Here is a 27136-nt window from a genome sequence, read left to right as displayed (position 1 = left end):
AAAATAATTGAAGATTTCAATTTGGAATGTTTCTGTGGAGAGACATTCCAGGTGGCTGTTGCTTTGTGAAGACCAACACAAGACACAGAAAAAGTATTTCAAGAAATAGAAGCTTGCCCTTTTTCTTCTCTGATCTTGGCGTTTTTGTTGTTGGCAGGTAATGCCTTATGGTATAACTTTTTACGAAAGTACACTTTTTTTGGATTGTGGGTTTTTTTTGTGTTGAGTATCTTAGTTTACTCTTGCATGAGCAACACTTCCAAAGAAAATAGAATGAATACAATAATATCCAATTTGAAAGTGTGATTGGTCAAAGACAAGGTCAGAGATCTCCTTCTTACAGAATTACACTCTTGGAAAGATGAGGAAGGGAGGTCAAATGAAAGCTAAGAGGAAAGTAAGAAAAGCAGCATTTAGGGATCCTTACTCAGATGTTAAGTGCATAGGAAAAGGAAACAAAGCACTGAAAGTTGCAGTGACTGGGGAAGAAAGCAATAAAAGGTAGAATAAAGAAACCTTGATGCCTATAATAAAATGGGTATCATCTGAAAATAAATAACAAAGGAGAAATGTTAATGAACGGAGTTGACATTAAGGAATGTGAACAGATTGAGCACTTAATGTGACAGCCAGATGCTGGTGTACAGCCCACTTGGTGTATAGAGGAAAAGAGGGAATATATTCTGGTACCAAGGTGTCGGTGAGAAAGTTATGATGCTACTGATCAATATGTTGTCTCTCAGAGTAATTTTGCCACAGTTAATTTTTGGCCAGCAGATGGTGTACTTGCACAACTAATATTTTTCATGTTGTCGTGCTTGAAGATAGTATTAAGAAGGATCTTTTTGATTTTGTTTGAAATTGGAGATTGTTCCCATGTCTTCATTCAATTTCCTTCAGGATTATGATTATTTGGGAAAAGGAGATGAATACAACTCACTGACATTTTGAGCATCATTCCGGAGAAAGTGTATGGTGAAAGTGATTAGTTTGTCATGGCAGCTTATTTGCAAGAAACAAAACAAATGCTTACTTTTTACGAAATACATATTGTAGAAAATGGTGTGTTGCAGATGTTACACTTAAGGTAAATATCTGACAGAATTGTAGGTAAAATCTACTAGAACCTAAGGAAAATGTGACACATATGTGTATGTGGGCCATCAAAATTAGTGAGAAATACTGCTGTGCTCTATAAATCAGTTTACCAGTTTACCAATTACATTTTCTTTTCCACTTGATGACAGTAAATTTTTTATTGAGACATTTGTATCTGAAGTATGATGGAACCTTGATTTTTACTGTTTAGATAACTTAAGAATCATTACTGTTGTTTGTGAAATCCACCACCTTGTTGGCATTGTGCCAGAGACATTATACGTTTTGTAGTATTTGCATTTTTAGACCACAGGATGATAAGTTCTGAGGGATTTGGAAGATGGGGCAAAATTTTCTAAGGGCTGTGTTACATGAAACAGAAAAAGACCACCCCTCCCCCCCCCCAAAAAAAAAAAACCAACCCAAAGAACCAAGCCCAAATGAAAACAAAGAAATAAAGAAGCAAAGCCATAAGTGCATGCTTTGAAGTCTAACAGCTACCATCAGTGGTTCAATTTTATCCTTGTAGTATCTGGATTATTCCAGAATCTGTTTAAAATGTCTTAATTGTTATTTAATGGCTTTGAACTCAGATGAAGTCGTTAAAAATAAGGAAATAATCTGTGAAAGGAAGTGTTCTGTGCACTCTACAGAGCTTTATAGAAAATAAATACTACAATTTGAGAAGGCTGAAGGTTTGCTGGAAATACTGTTCTGTTATTTGCATTCTAATTGCTGTTACACTTAATGGCAGGGCTTTGTAGGAAAGTGTCTGTGTAGGTAACTCTAGAAAAGGCATGATAGCTGCATGGACTGATCTAGCTGCTGGGGAGGGGTGCAAATCTTCTTGGTTTCAAAAGTAGTTCCAAAGAAAAGTGGATGATTTAAAGTTTATAATGAGTCATAAAACATGTCTGACTTCACTGCATCAGTCTGACTTCTTACAATGTCATCTGCTGTTCTGCAGAGAAAAACCTCGTTTGGAAGAAACATGTATAAATACTGTTTTGTGTCTCTCTCGCCACTCTCCTCAGCTGCTGTCTGAAAGACACACTTTACTTTCATTCTTCTTCTTTTACTTTTATTTCTCCTAACAGGACAATTCCTAATTCTTTGTCCCATGTAATAAGGTATGGGGAGCATATGTATGAGTGCACCCTCAGTCAATTTCCAGAGAATACCAAGTTGGGTGGGATGTTGCTATGTTGGAGGGCAGGAAGGCTCTTCAGGGGTGTCTGAATAGGATGGATCTGTGGGCTAAGGACAGCTGCATGAGGCTCAATGTCAAGTGCTGGGTTCTGCCATTGGGTCACAACAAGCCCAGGCAGTGCCACAGGCTGGGGCAGAGTGGCTGCAAAGCTGCCCACAGGAGAAGGACCTGGGGGTGCTGCTGACAGCAGCTGAACATGAGCCAGGGTGTGCCCAGGTGGCCAAGAAGGCCAATGGCATCCTGGCCTGTACCAGCAATAGTGTGGCCAGCAGGAGCAGGACAGGGATTGTTCCCCTGTACTTGGCACTAGTGAGGCCACACCTTGAATGCTGTGTACAGTTCTGGGCCTCGTAATTTTGGGAGGATGTTGAGATGCTGGGGCATGTCCAGAGAAGGGCAATGGAGCTGGTGAAGGGTTTGGAGTAAAAGTCCTGTAAGGAGCCAGCTGAGGGAGCTGGGTTTGTTTAACTTGGAGGAAAGGAGGCTGAGGTGTGGAGGGACCTTATCACTCTCTACAGCTGCTTGGAAGGCCAACCAGATGGGGGTTGGCCTTTTCTCCCAGGTAGCAAGCAAACGGATTAAAGTGAACTGTCTCAAGTAGTGCTAGTGGGGAGATTTACTTTGGATTTTAGGAAAAACTTTTTCAAGGAAAGGAGGTAGTACCAATCACTGGGGCAGGCTTGGCCAGGGAAGTACCTGTGTCACCATCCCTGAGTATATTTAAAAGACATGTGGATATGACCCTTGGGAGCATGGTTTAGCTTTGGCAGAGCCAAACTAATGGTGGTTTTGGATGATATGAAGGGTATTTTCCAACCTAAATTATTCTATGCCTTCTATTCTATTATGTTCTGTCTGTGATCTACTCATCATTGAGATCAATGTGAGCAGTAATTTAGGTTCTGATGTGATTTCCAAAGAATCTACTTGCCCACCCTTCAAAAGGGGGCTTAAAAAGCAATGACTATATCCTTAGAAATGATGAGAAGTAAAAACAGTCTAATGAGGGAGATTGTTTGTATTTCCTAATCTTTGTGTTTATGGTGTAGAGATTTTGTTCTTAGCATTTTTCTTCCTCTGTTTTAATGACTTCCAAGGTGCAATAAAAGCCTGGCAGTAGCTTTATTGTATTCATTGATGTGAGTGAATGGTTATGCGGAGAGAGAAGTGGGTTACCAAATTTTTCTCTAATGTTTGTTGTGTACCTTTTCACTCTGTCTCTTAATTAGGTTTTTTACTCCTCTTTATTTTTGGGGTTGTTACAGTCAGCCATAAGGATTCTGCAGTCTTAGTTGTACAACTGATGTCTTGTTCACCAGATTAATATTGAAATTAAGCTGTGAGATAATCAAAGGAAAAATTAAATACTGAAAAAGAATTTTGTGTATGTATGCATATAGAAATCACTTTCATGGTAGTGTTGACTGGTTTAAGTAAAGTGAAAAGACTAGTACTTGAAAAAAATAATAAAACATTGTTGCACTTTAAGCTTTTTGCATTCTTATTGGCAAAGAGGTTGGAGATTTCAACTGTGAGCTTCACTTTTTACCAATGCGCTGAGATAAACATTATTTGTGTTTTTCGGAAAACAGTGGATCAACTCCTTCCAAAGTATGCAGGTGTTCAGATGAGAAGTGCTTGGCAAGTGTCCCACTGTGTCTCCACATTGCATTAAAAGCAGATGCAAAGGCTATTAAGAGAAATAAAAACTCTTTTTAGTAATTTACAGTAAGTTTAAATCGCCTTCAAAATGAATGAAGATTGGAATAGTAGTCTTCTGTATAAACTACTATGTATCTTATAATATTTCTCTAAGGAAGTACAAGGCAAGTGTAATATGTGTAGCAGTGACTGTAATTGGTAAGGTGTTTTAAGCCTGTTCGTTATCTTATAGAAGGAAAACTGCTGAAAAGTAAAATTTTTCTAGGTATTGGATTGTGTGGTACAGTTGTCAGTAAAGACAGGTGTTCTTTAAAGAATTTACCATCAGAAATATGAATAAATTAGAAATAGTGTCTTGACATATTCCTTTGAAATTATTATAATATTCTGGTAGTACTGTGATATTCTGAAAAGAATACATATTTTGTATTTTCATAGCATTGACTAGATTATCATGTCTAAATGTATTTGTAAGAAACTACCAGATATATGTCATGGTCAAGTAATATATATACTGCTGTTCTAACAATTATTATTAAATATAGCATAACCTGCAAAAATATACTTAAAATTTGAGAAGTAAGGCTATGTATTGACCTATTAAAATGCACTTTTACAGCTGGGATCTTTTTAGTGTGCATTGCAATTGCTACATCTAAAACTGGTTATTACAACTACTGTAAAAATAAGAATCAATATTTTATGTTAAAATCATGTAAGCATTTTACTTAATGTTTTTGAATATTAAAAAAAGATCTGTGAGGTAAAGTAACATCTTTAATAATAATTTGTAATAATTATTTGTAACAGTCTGGGCATAAAGATGAAACTGATTTATTGTTTTAAGTCTCAGGAATGTAGGAGGAGTTGAAATTAATCAGTGTGATTTTAGTGTTTTGGCCAGTTTCAGTGAACATTTCCTTTTGGGCTAAGAATACTTGTCCAAAATAGTCTTTAGGAAAAGGAAGTAGCTCATCTATCTTGACTGTAGAAGTTGTTATTGTTTGTTTGGTATTTGAAGCAAGTTACTTGTTCTAGGATTGATCTCCATGATAGGAATTGCATTTGTTTGAGGGCAAATCACTAGCAATTTGCTTGGTGACTAGTTGTCATATGATTTAACATGGTGTGCAAGGATAAGATATGTTAAAAAAAAAAATCTCTTAGCTATTACTTAATTCTTAGTAGAAGACTAAGATTTCAAGATGTTAAGGTTATTAGAAGCTTACATGGGTGAAATGTTGGAATGGGACAAATAATGGGTAAAATTGGAATGGAATGGAATACTGTTATATAGAAAGAAAAGACATCTTCTGTCTGAAGAAATCTTCAAGTGCAAATTGCTACAGTACTTACACTGTTTGGCCACTGTTGGAGTAACTACCTAGATTAACTGTTGATTTTTACAAGTATTTCTTGTTTTATTCTAATCCAGTATTTGTATCTGTGGTTGAATCATTGCTCTTTGCTGTGTTAATTTGTTTTCTTCAAATGAAGCAAAATTTGTAAACAGAGGTAAATTTCATGTGATTTAAAAAAATAAAATTTGTAAATTAATTTGAGGACTTATTACTTAAAAAATATTACATCAAATTTTTTATTCTACAGTTGTATTAACTTGGTGTTGCCAGTTTTTTATATTTGAAAGGTGCAGATTTTATAAGTATCTACTCTTTTGAGTTCAGACTGGTGTTTTTTCTTTTATTAGGATATAAATTTTGGGGTTTTTTTACTTTTAAAATTTCAAGTGCCTTTTTGTTGCACAAATGCATCAAGCCCAAGGCTTCCATTTTAAAAGAAGAAAAAAGGCTGTCTGAAATGAAATAATTCTATAAACATTGTTACTCATTTGTAAAATGCCAAATAACTTAGTGTTTCTTAATAAGTGAAATAGCTAAAGCAGGCGGTTAGAAGTGCTTGTTCAGTGAGAAGTCTCAGCTTCATACAGATGTTACCTTCTTGTCTATCAATTCTAGCTGCTTCATAAATGACACGCATGACATACAAATCTCAGAAAACAAAAACTGAGAATATTAAATTTTCCTGACTTCTTACTTTAACCTGTATTCCTCCTATTCTAGCTGTCCAACTATTAAATCTCATCATACTTAGTCTTAATCAGTTGCATCAGGACTGCAGTCTGCTGTCAGTTTGTACCCCAGTAAGATTACCAGAACTGTAGATTCAGTGATTGAGCAGAGCAGCTCATGCTTAAGAGTGTGCTTAGAGGCTGTCTTCCCAATAGAACTTGTCTGAATAGAGTTTTTAATAGTTTTGATTATATTTCTTAGTTTTCTGACTGCTTGAGCACCAGCTAACATCTTCCCTGGAGGTGCTAATAATTGCTGTTATAATGAAGTCTAATTTTTTCTCTTCAATTTTGTAGCTTTGATCTTGGTTATACTGTCTCTTACATGCTGTATTACCTGAAATTAGAATTGCAGTTTGCAGTTGAATCTTAAATGCAACAAAAGCTACATGTATTACTTTATGAATGACTTTTAATATACGAATTTTGTGGGGAAAAACATAGGGAAACAACTTAAATCTCCTGAAATCAATAGATGTCTTCTTTTGTATATTTCTTATGTAGTACATCATTATGATTAGAAATACATCTGACGTGAAGTAATCATTTCAGTTTTTATACTTTCCAGAGAAATGGTAAATTTATGCATGCAAAATAATTTTTACACAATTTTTTCGTACTATCTGGTATTACTTTGTAAGTAACAAAGAAGCTTATATAGGTCCTGTAAAACTTAGTGGCTTCCAGCTAGCAAATCATTGAAGGTTTTGTCTGCAGCTATTGCTTCTATTTTTTGTGTAAGTTTTGTTTGTATTATGGTGTCTCAATCCATGTTAGATTTGATACAAAATTGTAAACCAGATAGAACTTCATATATTCTCTGCTCTGAACATCTCTGACTTATAACCTGATCTAATACTGATTAAGGTCAAGAGAATTCTTGAGGTAACTTCAACTGTCTTCTAAAGTGCTTACAATCTTTTGAAAGGCTATATCAAGTGTATATCTTTTGACTGGGACCGTTATGTAAAGTTGCATTGTTTTATAAGTTTAGTAATATTTTAATATGTATCTTTTTCAGGGTATTGAGGAATGGAATATTGCTCATCTTAATACAATATTGGATGTCGTAGGAGAAGAGTGTGGAATTTCTATTGAGGGTGTAAATACACCATATCTTTATTTTGGCATGTGGAAAACAACATTTGCTTGGCACACTGAAGACATGGATCTCTACAGTATTAATTATCTCCATTTTGGGGAGCCAAAGTCATGGCAAGTTATTTTTTTTTCTAGATGACTTCTGTTTATTTCAGCTGACTAAACCAAACAGATGGGTTATGATTGCTTCACAGTGGCAAACTTTACTAAAAAGTTAAGATAGTAGTTCAGTGAGGTTTTTTTTTTTTAGCTCATAATGCTGTGAAATCACACATACATTCTTTTATTTTGAAGGGGAAGACAGATAAGTACATAAGACTTACTTGAGTTCAACAGAAAAATATTTGAAAGATACAATATGAGAAACTCAATATGTTGGGAACCCCAAGTCTGTTTGAGGAACTTCTGAAAGAGCTCTTTGAAATCAGTTTCTGGTTCTGTTGCCTTTTGGGGCTACCTACCATATTTTGTATTTAACATGCATTTAATTGCTTTTTTGAATCAGAGTCATATTTTGTACAGTTAACTCAGCTGGACCAGTGGGAGGTAAGATTCAGAGCTAAAGCTAATTTCTGCATATGAAACTTCTACTGTCCTTTTTCTGTAATCTTTGATTTTTGGTTGAACAGCCTTAAGAGGCAATTTGGTTTAATACATTGTGATATACGTGTATCCCAAGTATATAAGACAAATAAATTCATTTTGTTCATAAAACTTTTTTTTTTTTCAGAATACCTGGGAAGAGAGTGTAGAATGATTAGAAAGATATGCAGAAGATAAGTTATGCATAGCTCAATTCTGGCAGTTTCTCTTCATCTAAAGGTGGACAGAAAATGTATAGCTTGTAATTCCATAAAACATCACTGATTTTTTTTTTTTATACCCATGCAAAATTCAAATACCTGTAATGTGTTTATACTGTGAGTGTGGTAAATTGGTCAAATGCTCACTCTTAGATAATTGCCTTATGTTTACCTGCTTTGCTTATGTAATGGATCTCTTGAGTTAAGGCAGAGAACGTGAGTACCACCTATTGTAGTAAAGCAGGTCCATGTTTGAAATTGATAAATGATATACATAGGTATGCGAGGTTGCTTCTTTGATAGAATTAAACATACAGAAAGTCTTGTTAACCGTATCATCAATATCTTTTAAAAAATGAATGTAAAGATAGGTGATTCCAGAATGCTCCAAGATGATACGGCAATTGCAAATAATATGATGATTGCATATAGTTGTTTTCTGCTTCTTAGGAATTTAAAAAGTGCTGTTTGAAGAAAAACTTACTGCATATTGTGAAAGTCCAAACAGTAGAGAACCTAAACTCTGAACTCCTTAGATGCAATGGGAAGAAGCTAGGAAAGCTTCTTTAATTATTTTTGAAGGAGGTATGAGTCGATAACAGGATAAATGCTTTTTTAGTTTACAGATACTTGTTTATGCTTCTAATGAACAAAATCATTAAACACTGACCTCTTCATATTTTAAAGAAATAGTAAAATAGTAGTGGATACAAATTCATTTTCTGTACCACATTGGCCCATATTTTTAAGAAATGTAGCATTATAAAAAAATTGAACAAAAGACAGCTAAAGATTTATTTTATGTTACACATGCGTCTGTTACTGGAGGAATGCTGTAATTTATGCAAAGTTCATTTATCAGTAAAATGTTTTGTGTTCATGTGATATTAGTATAGTATTTCCTTCAAGAAAGTGGGGTAGGAGCTGAATCTTATGATACTTATGAAAGATGTTTTCTGCTCTTTAATTCAACTGATTTGACAATCCTTTGTGAAACAAAATTACTTGACATACACAGTAGTAATACATGTTCTTGGATACATGTTTTACTGGTTGTACATGTGGGTCTTCAAGACAGATGCCTTGGTCTTTCAGAAAACTAATATGCAATGTATTTTCTCTGAATTGTGAAAGAACAGCCATTTCCATCTGAAGCCACTTGTGCCTAGCAGCTGAATCTGTCTGCTGCAGCAGTCTTTATAGAATTTGAAGCTTGCTGCAGTGTTTAGGCATAGGTTAACTTGCATTACATCTTACAATTCACATTTTTACTTCAAGTGTTATGGAGAGAAGTCTATAGTTCTATGTTATGTATACCATTTCTTTCATTGACTGCCTCATATGAAACGTGAGGAGAAATTGTGTCTGATACAAAATTAGGATTACAGCTGTTTAGATATACAGCTGTGTATATTTGTGTATCACATAATATGTGAAACATAATACATACATTAATTTTATAGATTTTTCTTAACTTGCAAAAATTTGCTAAAGAGGAAATAACTTAGAAGAAGGACCTTAAACTTAAAAGCCCTGAAATAGAATAATATAAGGTCAGAAGAGATTTGGGTATGGTGGGGAAAGATTTACTGGGAAGAGACTTAAAATTACTTGCTATTAGGCAAGAATTTTTACTGAAGTTTTGTCTTTTCATTCTGAGGGGAAAGGTACCTTGAAAATGCTACCTCATTTTATATCTCATTTTCTTAGAAAAAAGTTATTATTAGAAAAAGTTCTTATTAGCAAGACAAACCATTGGTATGATTGGTAGTGTGGCTTACTAATTCAGTTATCTCTTGATATTGGTGTATTTTGTAATAGGATTTATAAACTGCTTACTAATACTAAAAATTCTTCACTCTGGCATTTGTCGTTAATTTTTTTTTTTTCTTTTTTAGTTATTGTTTCAGGGGTATAGGTCTTAAGATAATTTATTTTTGTTTTGTGTAGTACTTTGAAGAATTTTGTCACGTTAAGCTATTAAAGTGCTCTTGAAAATTAATGCTTAGCAGAGATCGGATTTTTGTTACTAGAAGAAATTGTAAACTATTAATATATCTGTACTGTATCCCTGCGTAAAATATGGAAAATGCTTCAATTTGCATTATAAGTTCATAAATAAAAAATCTGAGTAAGACATTCACATTTTTTGGATGTGGATTCCATTCACATTTTTTGGATGTGTAATTCTGGATTTATTAAGTATCTGAAAGCAAGGCTTACTCTTTGTTCTGGTTACCTGACTCATGAACAACAGTGTGTTGAATTTTTTTAAGTGTTGAGATGATATGAATCTTCTTGAAGAAGAATAATAATGACTATAAGGAAGTTTTTCTTAATCAGGCAGAAAGTAATTATTTTCATGGCACTGTGGATATTTCAAATATAATACCAATAGGACAGTTTTTTCCTATTTTATTTTAAAGAAGAAAAGATGTGTAGAGAATATATTATTTTACTTAGAAAGTAATACTTTAAAATGTTGTGCTCTGTTTGTTCACCTTTTATATCTAGGGTGAAGGCCTGAATTCTTTTCTGCATGAAGAACTAGGTTTTTACTTTCCCTTGAAAGGGGCACGGTTAAAACTTGCAGTGTGATACAAACAATAATTTACATACCAGTTCATATGTTTTCTGTGACATTCCATCTGGTCTTTGCTTCCTAGCTTTTCTGAAGACTGACAATAACAGGAGACAATACATTATGTTAAAAAAACTCTCCTGTTTAGTAATGTCTTTCATAAATCACAAAATGCCTTGCAGGGTTGGTCAGTCATAAAGTAAACAGGAATAAATACTACAGAAAGAGGAGATAGTTCCATCTTTGTGACTATATCAAGAGAAAGAGACCAGATTGTTAAAGAGAGAATGCTTAGACAGCCAAAATTTGATGGATTAGGAGAGTGAGACTGGACCTGACAGTTTATTTAGGTTTTAAGAGGAAATAAATCTATTGTGACAATCAAAATAAATCAGGGATTTAGGTTCAGGAGCTCTATTCGTGATTCCAGTGGATATAGGATGGTAAGAAATCGGATCTCTAGGTTGCATAAAATTTATACTTTGAGCAACCTTACTATTACCTCTTGATTGCTGTGACTAGAATATTATTTTATAGATTTGCCAGTATAGAATGTGTATCAATACCTTTTCATCTTGCTTAATGAGGTGGAAAAATTAGGAAAGATACATAGTTACACAGCAGGGGTTGTGGAAGTCTTTGAAACATTTCATGTGAAGGCTTTCAGATTCTGAGTCGCAGTAGCAGGGGAAATAGTAATGGGGTTATGAGTACGAAGGGATAAAAATAGATGGCATTCTGATATTACTTTTAGACAAAATTATTGACAAAAAAGGTGAAGAAGGAAAAGCATACTCAGACTGATGCTAACATTGTATGATTTAAGAACAGATATGGCAGTAAGGTAAATGGATTTAGACATGCTCAGCTAGGTCCTTACAGGGCCTTCTGAGGAAGGATTAATAGAACTTTCAGTGTCATCAGCAGCTGACAAAAACTAGTCAAAGTCTGGCCAGGTGATGCAAAGTTCAGCATAAGTGGAAGAGTCTTGGTACCTTTGCATAAGTTGTGTGTATCACTGATGGTACAGACATGTTTCCTAGTTCTATGTCTATGAAACAAAATAGATGCAGAAGAATACAGGGAAGTCAAACCTGTATGGCAGAAACGGGACTAAAGTATAAAGCTTCCATTAAAATTAGTCAGACTTCTAGCTGAAAACTGTTATAAAAATTAGAAATACTTTGAGTCACAGAGATGACTGTGATCAAATAGGGATTCTGGTTGTGAAAAGGTATCTGTAATCAAATAGTATAGTGGTTTGTCAGCCACTCAGATGGATTATCGTGCTTGAATTAGAGCAATCATTTGCTGCTTTCAATGTTCTTCACAAAGTGGGAGAACTTTGGTCAGGGATTAGAAGAAAACTATAAGTTTTATTTGTTTATTTGTTTTGTTTTTCCCTTATGGAAGAGGATTTTGTTTCTTAAAATATTTAGATTAAATAGGAACATTTCTAGATGGCAACAGACTTTTGCATTTCCCATCTCAAAACAAAAAATATATTAATTTCATAAACTGTATATTTCATAAATGTATTAATTTCATAAATGTATTAATTCCCTAATTAAGTTTATGAAATTTAAATCTGCTCATATTTTAGAAAGTTATGTATCAGGTTTATGTATAATAAAGATGAACCACCTAAATAGATAATAAAGTAAATCAGTACCTGGAGTTAGATAGCATTATTTTAATGTACTGTGAATGTTGCAAGTTGTCTGTTGCCAATTATACAACCAATGCATATAGTTCATTTTGAAAAAAAACCTGGTCATGTTTACTTATAACAACATTTTATGGGTTTTCAGCTTTTAAATTTTAAAAATACCAATCTGCAGGAAAAAGCATCAGCTGTTTTTACCTCGTCTATATATAACATGAGATTTAGAGAAGTAGTTCGGTTAAGTGTTAAGCATAGTTTAAGTATTAAGCATCACACTAAATTTGCTTGAAATTGATGCTATTAACCATTATCTTGTGCATACACCTGACTTTGGAAGAATAGAACTCAAATTGTTTTACATTCCATTTCTGGTGACTGACATGAGAATGATTGGCTGGATAGAAGAGGCTGCTTGTCTGATGATCATCTTGGTTGGCTAAGCAGTTTTTGCACAGTAAAGCAGCAATTTTGTTGTTTTTGCTGCGACTGAGAAAAAGCATTAAGCTTCTTAACACACATACATATATATACATATATATGTATATATGTGTTTCTTCAAAACACACACACATATATACATATACATATATATATATATATATAAATTAATTACAAGTTAATGACATAAATGCTATGTTTATTACTTATTTGTAGTTAATCTTGTTGCCAGTACTCTTGATCTGCTGAACTAAGACATATTTCAGAAGATGTTTATTAACAGTATAGGTACTATGTACTATATGTACATAGTACATATGTACTATGTACATATAAAACATATGTACTATATGTTTTCTGTCCTTGTAGTATGACTGTCAATGGACAGTGACTCTTTATACTTTACCAAGTATGCCTTTGTGAACTAATAAAATTAAAATCTACTTAGATCTCAGCGATGGAGAGAGACGGGGAGACTGACTTGGTGATCAGAATCTGATTTTATTGTGGGATACAAATGCTTATATACTATTTCAGGGAGACTAGTAACGTGTACTACAATGGTTAGATTAAAATCACATACACAAAGTTATGCATATAACAGCATCTCTTGCTTGCAGAGTTTAATGGGATTTTCTTTTTTTGGTAAACCCATTTGATTTAATCTTCTTGCAATCTAGGTCTAATTTTCAAAGTTCCGTTTGCTTTTGCCGAGGCATCCCGTTACCAAATCTCTTACGTTACCAGGTCCAAAGTCCATCATTTGTCTTGTGTCCCCCAACATTCCAACACTTAGCATCATCATTTCCCCTTTTGTCTTTTCTTAACGTTTTATCTGTTTATTTGCTTGTTATCCAAGAAACACTCCTTTTACTTCTTAATGATTTACCATTATATTTGCTTTGGAGGTTGCTGGACTTAACCTTATTATAGGAGAAGTTAAGCAAATGTTAATGGCTGTTTGGTAATGTGGCTAAAAGAAAGATGAACACAAGATGAAGATGTTTTTCTAAGAGCTTTTAACTGTTTAAATTCTCATATAAGCTAGCTGTTGAGATTAAGAGTGAATAATTTTTTTTCCTCTGACTAGGTCATTTGAATTTGGGAGCTTTTTGTTTAATGCAGAATAGACCAAGAATCCAGCAAGTTTCATGTCTTTCATCATGAAGGGCAGGTGCACAAGTGCTAAGCTCGGTTTTCTAAGAAATGGTGTTAGGAATCAAGTCTGAACAGCTCTCGAGAGTAACTTTGGGACTTCTAATGTGTCATAGTACAAAGGGTCATCTGTCTCCGTTCCTTTGTCCTTGTCTTAGCTGTGAGGAACAAGCAATTTCAGCAGAGCGAAGAAGTGAAGGATTGAGTAGCAGATGATAGTGTACAACTCAAGTGAGGACTATGATGAAAAACACCGATTTGCATTTAATGTATTGTATTTCTTTGTAATTTTGGATTAGCTAAATAAATAGCTGTAGTCCAGTTAAATCATGCACTGTCTTTCCAGAAGACTTACAGAAAGCTTAATTGACTTCTGTATTTTTGTAATATCTGTATGTTTATATGTAAAAATGGAAGCGTGTGGCTCCATATTATTGAGTTGTATAACATGTACTTTTGAAGGAGTAACATTTTAGGAGGAACGCCGGTTGAATTAGAGTCAAAGCAAAGTACAGTATCTGCTTTGATGTTTTTTGTTAGACATAAACAGTATCTGTTCATGTTTTGCTTTCTGGAGTTGTGTATTTAAAGACATATAGTACAGTATATAATGCTATACATAGCATTTTTCTCTGATGGAGTGTGAAGGATGGCAAACATATAGTTTAGATTGGTATGGATACACTGGTCCGTGTGTAATATGGAGTGAAAAACAGTCACAAACACTTTGGAAGTACAAATGGAGAGTACAAAGTACATTTTTGTGAGACAGCAAAATTCTGATTAAAACTGCAAGCATTGCAGTTAAAACTGAAAGTCTCTTTGTTTAATATCATTTGGAATGGGTTGTCAGTAGGCGTGTGTTTATCTTACAGGGCACTGACTTATGTAGTGGTCTTCCTTCTGTGCAGGTATTTCAGTTGTAATAGAGTAAAATTGTAAAATTTTAGTGTGTGTGCAAAAAACAACATAGTTGGATGTTCATTGCTTGTTTTTGCTTGTTCATTGCTTGCTGAGTGAGTTTTCAAGGCTGATGAATGAAATGTGTTCACAGTGTAGTAAAAGGCTACATGTTTACTTAGTTTAATAATGTACAGCTGAATATACATTTCTTTCTTTTCTGAATCATATTTTTCTATTAGAGAAGACTCAATCCACTGTTATTGCAACATTAAACTGAAACAAAAGCCGATTATATCACATATTAAAGCAGGTAAAGTCAATAATAAATACTAATTAAAACATTCAGTAAGTCCATGAAGTGCAGTAAATATGTTAATAACAGAAGCAGAAATTAAGCAACTTTTTGATGTTTTTCTATTTTTTTGGCTGCAGTAAACATTAAAAATAATATGTTCTTTGGTATTTTTTGCTGAATTGTTGTAGACAGCATGTCTATATTTAAAAAAAATAGATTATTGTAAGAACAGTTGATTTCGAAGATATGTACAATTCTTCTTCAGTGTGTATTGAAGAAGATCTATTTCTATAATGATTTAGAACTCTAATTGTAATGATTCTACAAGGGCAAGTTTTATTCCACAGCTTTTGCTATAGGAAAAAATAAAAATTTTTAATGCTCATATTTTTCTGTTGAACCCTTGTGTCTTGTGAAGCATGCTGAGATTCAAAGAAATTAAACTTGTAGAAATTAGACTTACTTTACATTTTTAAATTTCATTTAGAAAAATTAAGTATGTGTTTATTTTTTAATTGTGATGATGTAATAATATTTAAATATTGTCAATATATGTGACTTTAAATAGTCAATATAACATTTTGGAACTACATAATATAATATTTAAACTAGAAATAAGCTAAGTTTTTCTCAAACTTCTGCCCCTCCCAAAACCCAGTGTCAGTATTTTTTCTTAGATGTTAGTATATTTTTTTTCTGTGTAACTTTTCAGTCCTTAATCTTTTTGACTTCTGTATAGTTAGATATTTATTGTACTTTTAGTATTTATCATAATTTTAGTACTTTATTGTACACTATTAGTCATTATGTAGTAATTACGTCTTCAAGTGTTTCATCCTTTTTTTTAATGTGAATTTTAGGTATGCTATTCCTCCAGAGCATGGGAAACGGCTTGAAAGACTAGCTCAAGGTAGGATTTCCAGTATTTTCATATGTTTGGTGTTTGAAGGACAGCCCTTGAGGACAGTGAGAAACGTTGTTCTTGACTCACTTACTGTTTTATTACTTAATGTTGTGTGACTTTTATATGTCTACAGTATTGCTGCCCTGTGGAATTCTTAAGAATTGAAGAATTTGTTTAGTTGTTTTTTTTTTTTTTGGCTTCTCTTAGAACTTTATTTTGTACCACCACTTAGAGCTTGGTGAAACTTACGAAAATGAGGCTTAATATTTTGTTGTTCATTAGATTTTCATTGCTAGTATTTTTGTCTCCTCTGTGCCCTTGCTCTTTCTTGTCCTAGCTTCTTTTCATCAGCAACTTTTTGAATCATTTTACCCAAATTTGATACAGAGATAGAAATATTGAAGACAGATAAGTCTCCAAAAGTTTCATCAAAGTTGATGGTTGGGTAGAGAATAAAGTCCTGGTTAATGCCTCTGTGAATGGGTAAGCAGACAAAGTGTAGAAACGCTAAGTCTTATTTGTTAGCAGCTTGCTGACTATTGAGCAGGCATATAGATCCACTTTAGCTGAAGCATGTACTGGCTTTTGACATTTAGAGGTGGCAAAAATGTTTGGGAGAAGGAGCAGAGGTATGGTTGTAAGGTTGAGGACTAAGGGATAAAATCCATTAGTCTGTAGAAAGATTCTCACTCAGTAATTTGTTTTCTTTTCAGTAATACTACACTTCTGTTTTTGTTTCTGAGTTAAGAGTGCAAATTACGAACATGGGAATAATTGGGGATGTTTCTTGGCCTGGCTGCCCATGTTTTATAACTTGCTAATAACTATTAAAGGAATTATGGAATGGAGTGCTTAATGAAATGGAATGAGAGGAAAGGAATGCTATTGAAAGTTCATAATTAGATCTGTGTATCAGGACAAAATCCTGAAAATTTGTGTACATTTTGTTTTCATATAATTTTTTTTCCTTAATATATGGGTGCGTGATTCTTTTTCTGAGTTATTATGGATCTATTGCAGTTAAAGATGTGAAAGTAAAGACCTGTGAACTTCCAGTCTTAAAAGCATGTCTCAGGAAAACAGATTTCAACCTCAATAATTACATTTCCTATTCCTAAATCTTGTCATAGTTTCATTTGAAAAAGTTGTCTGTCCTTTTCTTTGCTTTTCAGTTTCTTTTCCCAATGCAAAGTATGGAACTCTATATACTGCTTATTTTTCACTGGTAAACTAATTGGAACTTGTAGGCTGGGAATAGACACTGATTTAGGATGATTCAATAATTTAGTTTTACAAGAAATGATAAAAGAGTGAAATAAGTAGAGAATTGGAAAATTTTCAGAGAGAAAATTTATTGCCGGCTAGGGGGCTATGTACAAATCACAAACAGGACGGGACTGCTAGGAACGTGCCTTGAGCTGTTTTATTTTTCAGCATCAGTCTCATTACATGGTTATGACAATGATGATGCGAACAGCTCACATCCCAGGCAGCAGATGAAGAACTTAATGTTACAAATTACTTTATAAGATTTTTGACCAATCACACAAAGCAAAAGCATATTGACAGTGGTTCTATCCAATCGCTATAAGCACACGTACCTTTGGTTAAAACAATACTTGCTCATTTTGAATACAATACATGCTTGTAAGCCTTAAGATACACTGCACAGAGCTCTATTATTGAGCTTAGAACTTCCTAATATTTCTCTAGATATACTTTTCTGCAGCTTAGGGAGTTATTCTAGACAAGCATTAATACACAGACTATTGTTCTAATGTCCTTATTTTTTCTACTTCTTCCCTAATTTTTTGCTAACCTATTTCATGGCATCTGCTTAGCTCTCATCACAGCTCTGCTGTCTCTGAGGCCTGCCTTCTGCAGCTTTCCCAAAACCCTCTGATTTTAGGGATTCCTACAATAAACACTAAGACTGTTGAAAAAATTGCCTTTTTATTTTCATAATTGATAGTAAACTCTAACTTTTTAATGAGGAGAAGTGTAAATAAAGGGAAGGGGGTATGGTAAAGAGTTGTGATGAGTGGCATAGGCAAGGTGACTGAAAAGTTATTGTTCATTGAGTCTTCTGGTACATGTAGAGACTCCAAATGAAGGATCTTGTCAGGTTCAAAGTTAGCCTAAGGTTTATTTCACAGTATGCATTCCTTACTCTCTTTGGTGGATTCTAAAATTTTCATGGAATCTTGAGCGAGATTGGAGCACAGTGGCACAGAAATATGTTAGAGGAGTGTAGGAACTGCCTCTTGGCTTTTGGAATCTTGGAGCAGCAACTGTTTGCTACTAGATTAGTCAGAGGAAGCAGACTTTTCATGCTGTATGTAAGTGCTTCTCTATACACAGTTCTGACATTTGATGGGAGTAAGGTCTTTGGGTAAGTAGACTTTGCATGTGGTATTTTTTAGCTGCTTTGGCATTTACTGTAGATTTCATATTGCCTGATAATGGCTGTGTAGTGTTCTAAAACCATTCAAGTTTAGATGTGCTGTAGTGAGTATGCATCAAATTTGTCTTTATTTTCAGAGTGAGGGAAAAGGATGGACAGTTAAAGCAACTCTTGTTCACTCATTTCTAAAAATGAAGTGGTAGTGAGGCACGGTATTATCTGTTGTAAACAAAATAAAGCTCCTTCTTTCCTTGAAATACCTTGATTTCTGTAGATTTTGGAGTAACCCTATACAAATTTAGTAAGTAGGTGACTTTTGGAGATACATGAAAAAAGAAACTGGCCTGAAGGTACACAGCTCTCTTACTGCTGATAGTGGCCTAATACCGTAATAGAAATGGAACATTAAGCGTCAGAGAAATGGCAATCTCCAAGGCCACTTTTTTCAGAAAGCATGAAGTTTTACTGGGGAAATAGTGTCTTGATGTCCAGGTGCTAGTCAGAATTGGATGTGTCTGCACAGAAGTAAGAAAGAATTAAGCTGCTCTGAATTTTATGTTAGTGTGAGTTACAAAGAACTGTGGGGTGAATGGAAAACTTCTTTAATGAATAATGCTTATGATCATAACTTTATTATTTTTATTTCAGTACTATATTTTGAATAGCAAATAATTAATAGAATCAGATACTGAACAGAGATGATAAAATTTCAAATAGTGTTTATTCCGTTACATTTACTGAATGAAACTGGATTTCTGTAGGAAAGCTGAGTACTCATACTGAGATTATTATTGTAGCAGCAATGTAAGATAGGTGAGTTTAGGTATTGTTGAAGAATGTTGGCTGTGAAACTCAGTTTTCAGTATTTCATTTTAATGTAGTTTGGGATATTTTTCTGTGAGTAGATTGTTTCCATGATATTTTTGGTCCAGTTAATAGCTGAGAATGGAATGTAGGAGATAATACTACAATGATGAACAGTAAAAACAATGGATTTTTTTTTTTAAACTGGAAACTACCATTTCATATTGTTTCCTTGCTGTAATCTTCTACTTTGCAGCTGGTGTCTTCTAAAATACAGTGTGTTTCACATAAGGTATCTTACAAGGATGAAAGTATAAAGTAAGCTGCATGGCTGCAAGTCACTTAAAAGAAAACATTAATAAAACATAGTGTAAATGAGACTTTTGTACTTAATATCATGTGTTGCGAAAATATTTTGCATGAGTGCAACATTTGAAGGAAAAGGAAAGTAGTTTATTCAGGAAGGTTAGCTCTGATGACCAGATGCCTACTGAATTAATTGAATGCTCCTAAATAATTAAAATAATAAAATAATACATTAAAAATGACAGATTGTGTAAGTCAAGGCAGGAGTTGATACATAAAATTAAAGGAAGGTTAGAATATTTTCCATTATCTTGTCTGCACATCACAATTACAACACATGCCTTTTGTGCATGAATGCTTTCATTTTTGCTTTCCATTGAAATCTTGATTGACTGTGGTGCCTACAAATGCTTTGTCTGAAAGACATTAGACTTGCATCTAATAAAGACGACAGTTTGATTTTGCCCTTCAGCTGCTTTCTCATTTATGTAGTTTTTTTTTTCAATTTTATGTAGACATAAATGTAATAAAAATCTCAAGTGAGCTGTTAACTGCAATTTTTATATGTGTTGTTATGTTAATCTGTAATACCATGGTATTCTTAAATGATATTTTGTTTCACAAAAAGGGTTAGAAAATAAAGAGAATAGAGGCAGAGTGGTAAATGAGAAATGTTGGATTGAAGGATTTTGCAGATCTTTTAATAGATTGTTTGAGTGCAGAAACTATTTTACAAAGCAGATGACATCAATCTGATGTTCAATTGTGTTAAAGAAGAAACTAAAGTGAAGTTTAATATATTGTAAGTATGTATGGTTGTTCTACAAAGCTTTTTATGGTGTATGGTATTAATTACTTCATTTTATGCAGAAATCACTACCTGTTGTGTATGAAAGCAAATTAAATAATTGTTGAAATGAAACTTGAAATGAAACTTGCATAACTTCTAAGGATCTTGAATGTGAAAACTTTAGCAGTTGAAGAATTGAACTTTTTCTCAGAAAAATAGTCAAGTTAGATAAGTGTTATTTAGGAGATAATAAACTTAAGACTTGAACATGTTAATTTGGGCATACCTGCAGTTGTATTTCATACCACTTGAAAGCCTCTTTGTGGCTTTTGTATTCTCCTTTGTATAGCATACAAATTGCCAATGTTCCTTTGGGATGGTTCTTGTCATGCAGACTTACCGTCCTAATTTTTTTCATGTTCAACACAGAAAGTTAAATCGAATTAGTTCAGATCATGGCAAAATAATTTAAATAAATTATATAAAGTTTGTATTTATACCTGCCAAAGTAAAATCTAAAAAGAGAATTACTAGAAAACGTAGTACTTCTGTAATCTCAGCCATTGTTTTGATAGTACTGATCTGCAAATTATTATTAATATTTTGTGTAAGTCCTTTAAATGAAGGTCTGCATAAATAAGAAATAATCATAACCGTGACCTTAATTATGTTAATTTGATTTATGTTTTCTTTCATTAACATTAAACAACATTAAATATGTTTGCAATTTAGGGTGTTTTTTTCCTTATGTTGTGAGTTTTATGATTATGCATTATTTTGAATAATATTAAAGAGAAATGCAGCACCTTTAAATTTTGGGTGAAGTCTTGAGTAGTGAAATGTTGAAAATTATAGGATGTCTAGCTTCATTCATTGTACTGGGCAGAATTTGATTTGAAAGTTCCCTAAGAATATGATTTTATGTGGATGTCATTAAATAATGACTATTAATGACCAAATTATGATTTCCTTGATATAGCAAACCAACCTGTTCAGTCCAATGGAGTTGTAGAATTATACTTTTGGGAATAGTATTGTAGTTTGTACATATATGATTTTAGCTGGACAATGTAATTGAAAAAAATTATGGGCATATTCTTAGAACCATAGAGGAGTATTCAAAATATCTTGAAAATGCTAATCAACCAGGGAATGGAACTCAATCCAATTTGCCTGAGTGATAGGTTTGATATTGATGTGGTCATCTGATATGAGCTGTGTGTGATGTGTTGGAAAGACATTCTCACAGTGGAAAGGAAAAATGAGACTGCCAGGTAGCAACGCTCACTGTCCCTCAATAGTTTAGAGATTTTAACTTATTTTTAAAAATATGTTCTATATCCCTCCATGGCTAGGAATCTGCTGGGTGCTCACTGCTTCTGCCTTTGCCCAAAGATGAGAAGGCTTTGACTTCTCTCTAGAATGTATTTGGATTATAAATTCAGTGGAAAGATCATGCTGCGGAATAGCTATGACAAAGGATGTGTACTTTCCCAGTGCAGTGATGTTGCTGTTACTAAAGTAGTTTAATTTTGTTTGTACAAATAACATCAGTAAGACTGTACATTTTGAGTTATGCTATCTGTTAGAGTATGTATGTAGAGTCTTGCAAGGGCATGTATTTGTTTGTTGACACAGTCTGAAGCCTATGCTTTCACATACTCTTTGCTGTTGCTGCTTGGGCCAAGTAAATAAGGGTTTTAAAAAGCTGGGAGGAACCTTGGGGTTGAATAAATGTCCTCTCCCTGTAGTTGTTCATACCCAAACATTTGGCCAGCAGGTATTAAATCACATAGACTGTTCCAGTTCTGCTCTGGCTGTTAAAAATATCAGTGTCTCTGTAAATCATGGATTGGAGAATTTTCAATTTGATGGTCTTTTTCTCATAGACATAAATCCAAGAGCAACCTTATTCAGTTTTACCCTGCGCTGTGATTATTTCTCATTGGCTTCTGTGAAGTAATTGTTTTGAATTCTTATATTGTTTCTTTGTAATAGTTTCCAAGGAAAGAGTAGGATATAGGTCTGCTGTGTCTCAAGAGACCATCCAAGAAGCTGGAGTTGCACGTGTATTCCTACAAAATACCTGCTCTTGCAGAACTGATTTAGAGTTAATGGATTAGTGTTAGTGGTTAAATTAAAAAATCATATGTCCCTTAAAAGCATGAATGTGCTACAGAATTTGAAAACTATTTACAATCTAGATAGGTTTCAGTATTTTTTCTTATGGATGTGGGATTTCACTAAACATACAGGATTGTATGGTAATTCCTTTAATTGGTAATTTTAAAATCAGCTTGGTATTTCAGAATGATTCTTAAAGTTGTGGGCATGTCTTGAATTGGCCTGCATTTAATGTTTTTGTAAGTCTTATAGTATTTCTAATGTGAAGTCCTCTATTCAGTATTTTTTACATCTGTTAGCCAGTTCTCCCACAGGGATTTTATTTTCTGGAAGAAAAACTTGTGTGACCTTACATTTAGCCTGACAGACAAAAGATCTTCTGATAAAGAGAGTCTTGTAATGGGAAATACTACCTTCCTTTCTTTCCTTGTTTATTGAAGGGGAGTTCCTTTGAGAAAATGAGATGAATGAGGCTGAAAATTTTGTGTGCACAAGTGTAGACTTTGACAAGTCAAAAGGCATTTTATAATGGTACGGAATGTGTAGGCTGCACTTTGATATAACTGTGAGGGCTCTGTAACCACAGCAAATGTTCTCCTGTAAATTTCTGGTAGTGGATTTTGAGCAGGTTGTGTTCTGCTGCTCTGTGTTATTTGCGACTTTCTTGGAATTAAGCAACAAGTCTGCCTTCTGCTTGGGCTTGTCACAGCTATGTCTGATCTCTTGGAGCTGGAGTGGTACAACTTAAGTTTTGGATGTCTGCCCATCGTTTGCCTTTTATCATCTTGTGTTGAGGTAATTAAGCATATTGCAGCAACATAATTTGGTACAAAATTTGTTTTCACAAGGAAAATTCAGTTAAACTCTCTCTGCTTTTAGAAATTAAGCTTTTAGCTACTTTTCATACCAGCTCTTCCTGCAAGTCTCAAGTATCATTTGCAATCACATTTTCCACAGTGCGTTCCCGTGTATTTCTGTTATTATACTGCTCAGGACTGAGGCTTCTTGATGCTCAGAAACTGTAGATTCTAAGTTTTAATTGCTATAATTTATGTTACAGGCATTAATTGTGAAAAAATAGTTGAATTTTTTTTGCTGGAGTCCACTAATTGTGGGCTAGTTTCTTTTAACTGTCTTTTGGTCAGTGAAGCCACATATATTTAACTGTACCTATCAAATAGTACTTTTTGAAACTTGAAACATTATTTGCAATTCAAAGAAAGAGTAAAGAATTCCATGCCTGGTTGTTGGTGAGAGAAAAATTAAGAATGATGAATTCTAATAAAATTTGATCTTAGGGCAGCTTAGCAGGCTTCTTAGTACATTGAGCAGCACAAGTCTAGATTATACCTTTGCTGTTTAAGTGCTGCTTAACCTCATTTCTGAGAAATCAGAAAAATATTGTTCTTCCAGTACTGGTGAATGTGCTAGATTGAATGGACAAAGAATATAACAACTATAATAGGATAACTTTTAGACTGTTCTGAAGTTTTAGGGTGATTAGTGGACATAATATATAAGATGCATCAGAATGAAGAAATTAAATCTAACATTAGAGAGAAAGCTACATATTACGGAAAATTATTGTTCATTTCTTTTTCTCAAGGCATTAAAAAAATTCAGGTGATTGATTGAAAATTTTTATTTTTTTTTTAAATAAGTGAGTAAACATGTTTTTCCAAGACTTAAAGTGCTTCTGTGAATGATGAACTACCATTTATGTGAGAGGAATACAACAGATGGTACAAAGTTAGGAAGTTGTATTTGTTTACTGTAGGGATTGTAAGTGCAAGGTGAACCTAGTCTTCATGGAATCCTTCTAAAGTTACTTGCTGCAACTGATTTTCATGCATGCAGAATGAGTATTAATATAAAAAAAAGCTTCTGGAAACAATATATTTCTCTAAATGGTAAGGAAGTATGCCTAAATGTACAGGTCTGCATTCATTCTAAATTATTTTACTTCTTAACAGACAAGGAGGACCCTGTGGCCCCTCCCCCTGGAAAGCAGTTGAAAAACTTATGTGGTGCATTTGATTTTTGTGAAATCTCTCAGAATCTAGGAATGACATGGTAAAAATTCTAAAGCAAGTTTAAACAGTATTAAATATTGAAAAATAATTCAAAGATTTCCTATTTGATTGAGTGAAAAGATGTACAGCTTTGCTTTTCTTGCCTTATTAGGGTTCTTTCCGAGCAGTTCTCAAGGATGTGATGCTTTTCTTCGCCACAAGATGACTCTGATTTCTCCCTCAATATTGAAAAAGTATGGAATTCCTTTTGACAAGGTATGTTAATGTTTCTTTTTAAACTCTACTTTCATGAATTGAGTTACATTGTGTTTAGTATAAACTTTGCTATAGTAAAGGAGGCAATTAAATTTTTTTTTTTTAGGTAGTGGCTGCATGAAAATGTGTTAAAACTTCTGATAGTTTTAGCAGGGAGTTTTCTCATATTAAACACTTGTAGCCATTACAATATTTCTGTGATTTGTTCTAAGACCTTACCAATATTTTTTATTTTTAATTTATTTCCATGATAGTTTGGGTGTGATTTTCTGTTGACTGAAGCACTTTTTAACTCATTCTGTTAAGTTGTAGACCTAATATTTTAACACAAGTATTTAATTTCTTTGTCTGTATGTTGCTTTTCTAAGGCAGTTAAATGGAACTTTATCATTATAAAGGTCTGAAAGGTTTAAGGTGGAATAAAGCCAAAAGGACTGTTACTTAATTTAAATTATATTTTAGTAGTGGTAACATAATAGAAAAGGAATGATTGATTATTTTTTATTGTTAGATAGTGTCAGAATAAATGTTTGATAAGAACATTATACAAACAGAAACTGAGAAGAATACCTGTCTTTCTTCTTTATGGATGAATTTAATACATAGCTGCTTTTAAAAACATCTGAAGTATTCAGTTTCTTCTGTTTTCTTCAAGATTTTCTGTATTAATTGTGTTTCACTTTGAACTTCATGTAGGAGCCTGCTAATAAAATGTTTTCAATTAATTGCTTTTATTTTTAAGTGTACTTATTTTATACACTTTGTAAATTGTAAAGTTTTAAATTGTGGAGTTTTTTAAACCCACTTGGAAGACTAGAACTTGATGCAGATGGTCCCCTGCCTGAATTTCTCCTTTTTTTAATACCGAATTTTCAAAAGACTTTTGGTCATTAAAGGGCTATGATTCCTAGTTTCCCATTGTTCAGATTGTTTTAAGTTGTTCAGAAGAACCAGGCAATATACACTTTTTCTCAGTTTATTCCCTCTGCAGTATGATTGTGTAAGCTATCCTTGCCACACACCTTGCTTATTATTGCGTTTTCTGTTTTTGTGTATGTGCTATTTATTGATATAATGTGGTTGTGTGTGTATAAACTTTGCTTAATTTGTTCCCTGGCCTAAAATACAGGATACTACAGTGCTTCCTGTCTGGTTTAGTTAAGTTTTTCTAACAGTATTAAAAAAAAGAAAATAAAAAAAAGAAAATAATATTTTATGTCTATTTTTGCCCAGCTGGAATCTAGACACCAGACAGGTGCTTGCTTAATCCCCCTTGATGGGATGGGGTGAGAACAGGAAAGATAAAAAGTAGAAAACTCGTAGTTTGATACTGAGACAGAGACAGTTTAATAGGGAAAGGGGAAGCTGTGCAGATGAGCCAAGCCTAATGAGGAGTTAATTCAGTGCTTCCCATGGGCAGGCAGGTGTTCAGCCATTCCCAGGAAAGCAGAGCCCTGTCACACATAAGGGTGACCTGGCAGGACAAATATCACCACTCCAAACAATTGCCCTGCCTTCTTTTTCTCGCTGTTTTATGTACTGAGCAGGATACCATGGTCTCAGCTGTCCCCTCCCAACTTCTTGTGCACCCCTATTCTCCTCACTGGTGGAATGATGTGGGGAGCAGAGAAGGCTGTGCAAGAACTGGGACACCTCTGTGTTATCAATCCTATTGGCAACACAGATGGGATAAAGACACAGATGTATTTTATGCCTTTTTGGAACATCACTTAACTTTTCATGCTTAAGTCAACCTATGTGTAAAATTGAAGAAATGTAGGCATTTAGAATGATACTGCCTGCCTTGGAAAGCAAGCTTTTTTAAAATAAATTACTCATAAAATAAGTAGTTTGTTTTCCAAGTGATTTATTATCATATGGAAATGTAGCTGCTGCATTCCATTTTTGTAATATATAGGTAAATATACTGATTCCATTGATAGTCTTGTGCTTTATCATGAAATGTCAGGTGAAACTTTCCAAGCTGGGCGGTTTTATAACCATATTTATAGTTTTGGATTTACAGAACATTACTCAGAACAGTATAATTTTCAGTGGTTGTTGTTTAAAGTAGCATATTGCAGAATGTCAGCATACTTTTTTCAGTATGACACATTTGGGGGGAGGTAAGGCGTGATCTTTGGGTGATCTTTGTATTTTGGTGCCTTGATTATTACTGTATTCTAATGTAGAGGATAATTATCCTCTAAAAAGTGGGGGGTGGGGGAAGAAAAAAAAGAAATGCTACAAACAGTTAAATATTTAGTTTGGTTCTATCACCTAGTCTTTGGAGGAAGCAGACTGTACCCAAGTGTAATTGTAATTAATGGGATTCAATGAGAAAGTGAATATAGAGAACCAGGCTGTGATCTCTCATGGCTCAAAGTGATAGGAGTGGAAATGTGCTGAATGCTGATAAGTCAGCCTACGCCTACCAGGTGGCAGCTGAACTGCTGCTTGTTGTAATAGAACACCTGCTAAACTGTCAGCAGTGGGAGAGTGTATTGAGATAAAT

The 27136-nt window shown here is 33.8% G+C and overlaps 1 protein-coding gene across 5 annotated transcripts in view; it reads left to right on the top strand.

Annotated features, from left to right (window-relative positions):
• The window catches only part of KDM4C (lysine demethylase 4C), a 242819-nt gene that overhangs the window by 22374 nt on the left and 193309 nt on the right, over positions 1-27136 (top strand). For 4 of the 5 annotated variants that reach the window (XR_005255234.1, XM_038124135.1, XM_038124137.1 and 1 more), the window contains 3 exons: positions 7081-7274; positions 15862-15911; positions 24518-24621. Coding sequence is in view for 4 of the 5 variants with exons in the window: in XM_038124135.1 (XP_037980063.1) it covers positions 7081-7274; positions 15862-15911; positions 24518-24621 (348 nt within the window). In the remaining variant the exon portion in view is untranslated. The remainder of the gene's footprint in view (positions 1-7080; positions 7275-15861; positions 15912-24517; positions 24622-27136) is intronic. The other variant, XM_038124136.1, reaches the window with a different exon arrangement.

This window comes from Motacilla alba, chromosome Z, assembly GCF_015832195.1.
Source record: "Motacilla alba alba isolate MOTALB_02 chromosome Z, Motacilla_alba_V1.0_pri, whole genome shotgun sequence".
Taxonomy (NCBI): domain Eukaryota; kingdom Metazoa; phylum Chordata; class Aves; order Passeriformes; family Motacillidae; genus Motacilla; species Motacilla alba.
The sequence above is the reverse complement of the archived record's forward strand: the minus strand, read 5'-3'. Positions and strand labels throughout refer to the sequence as shown.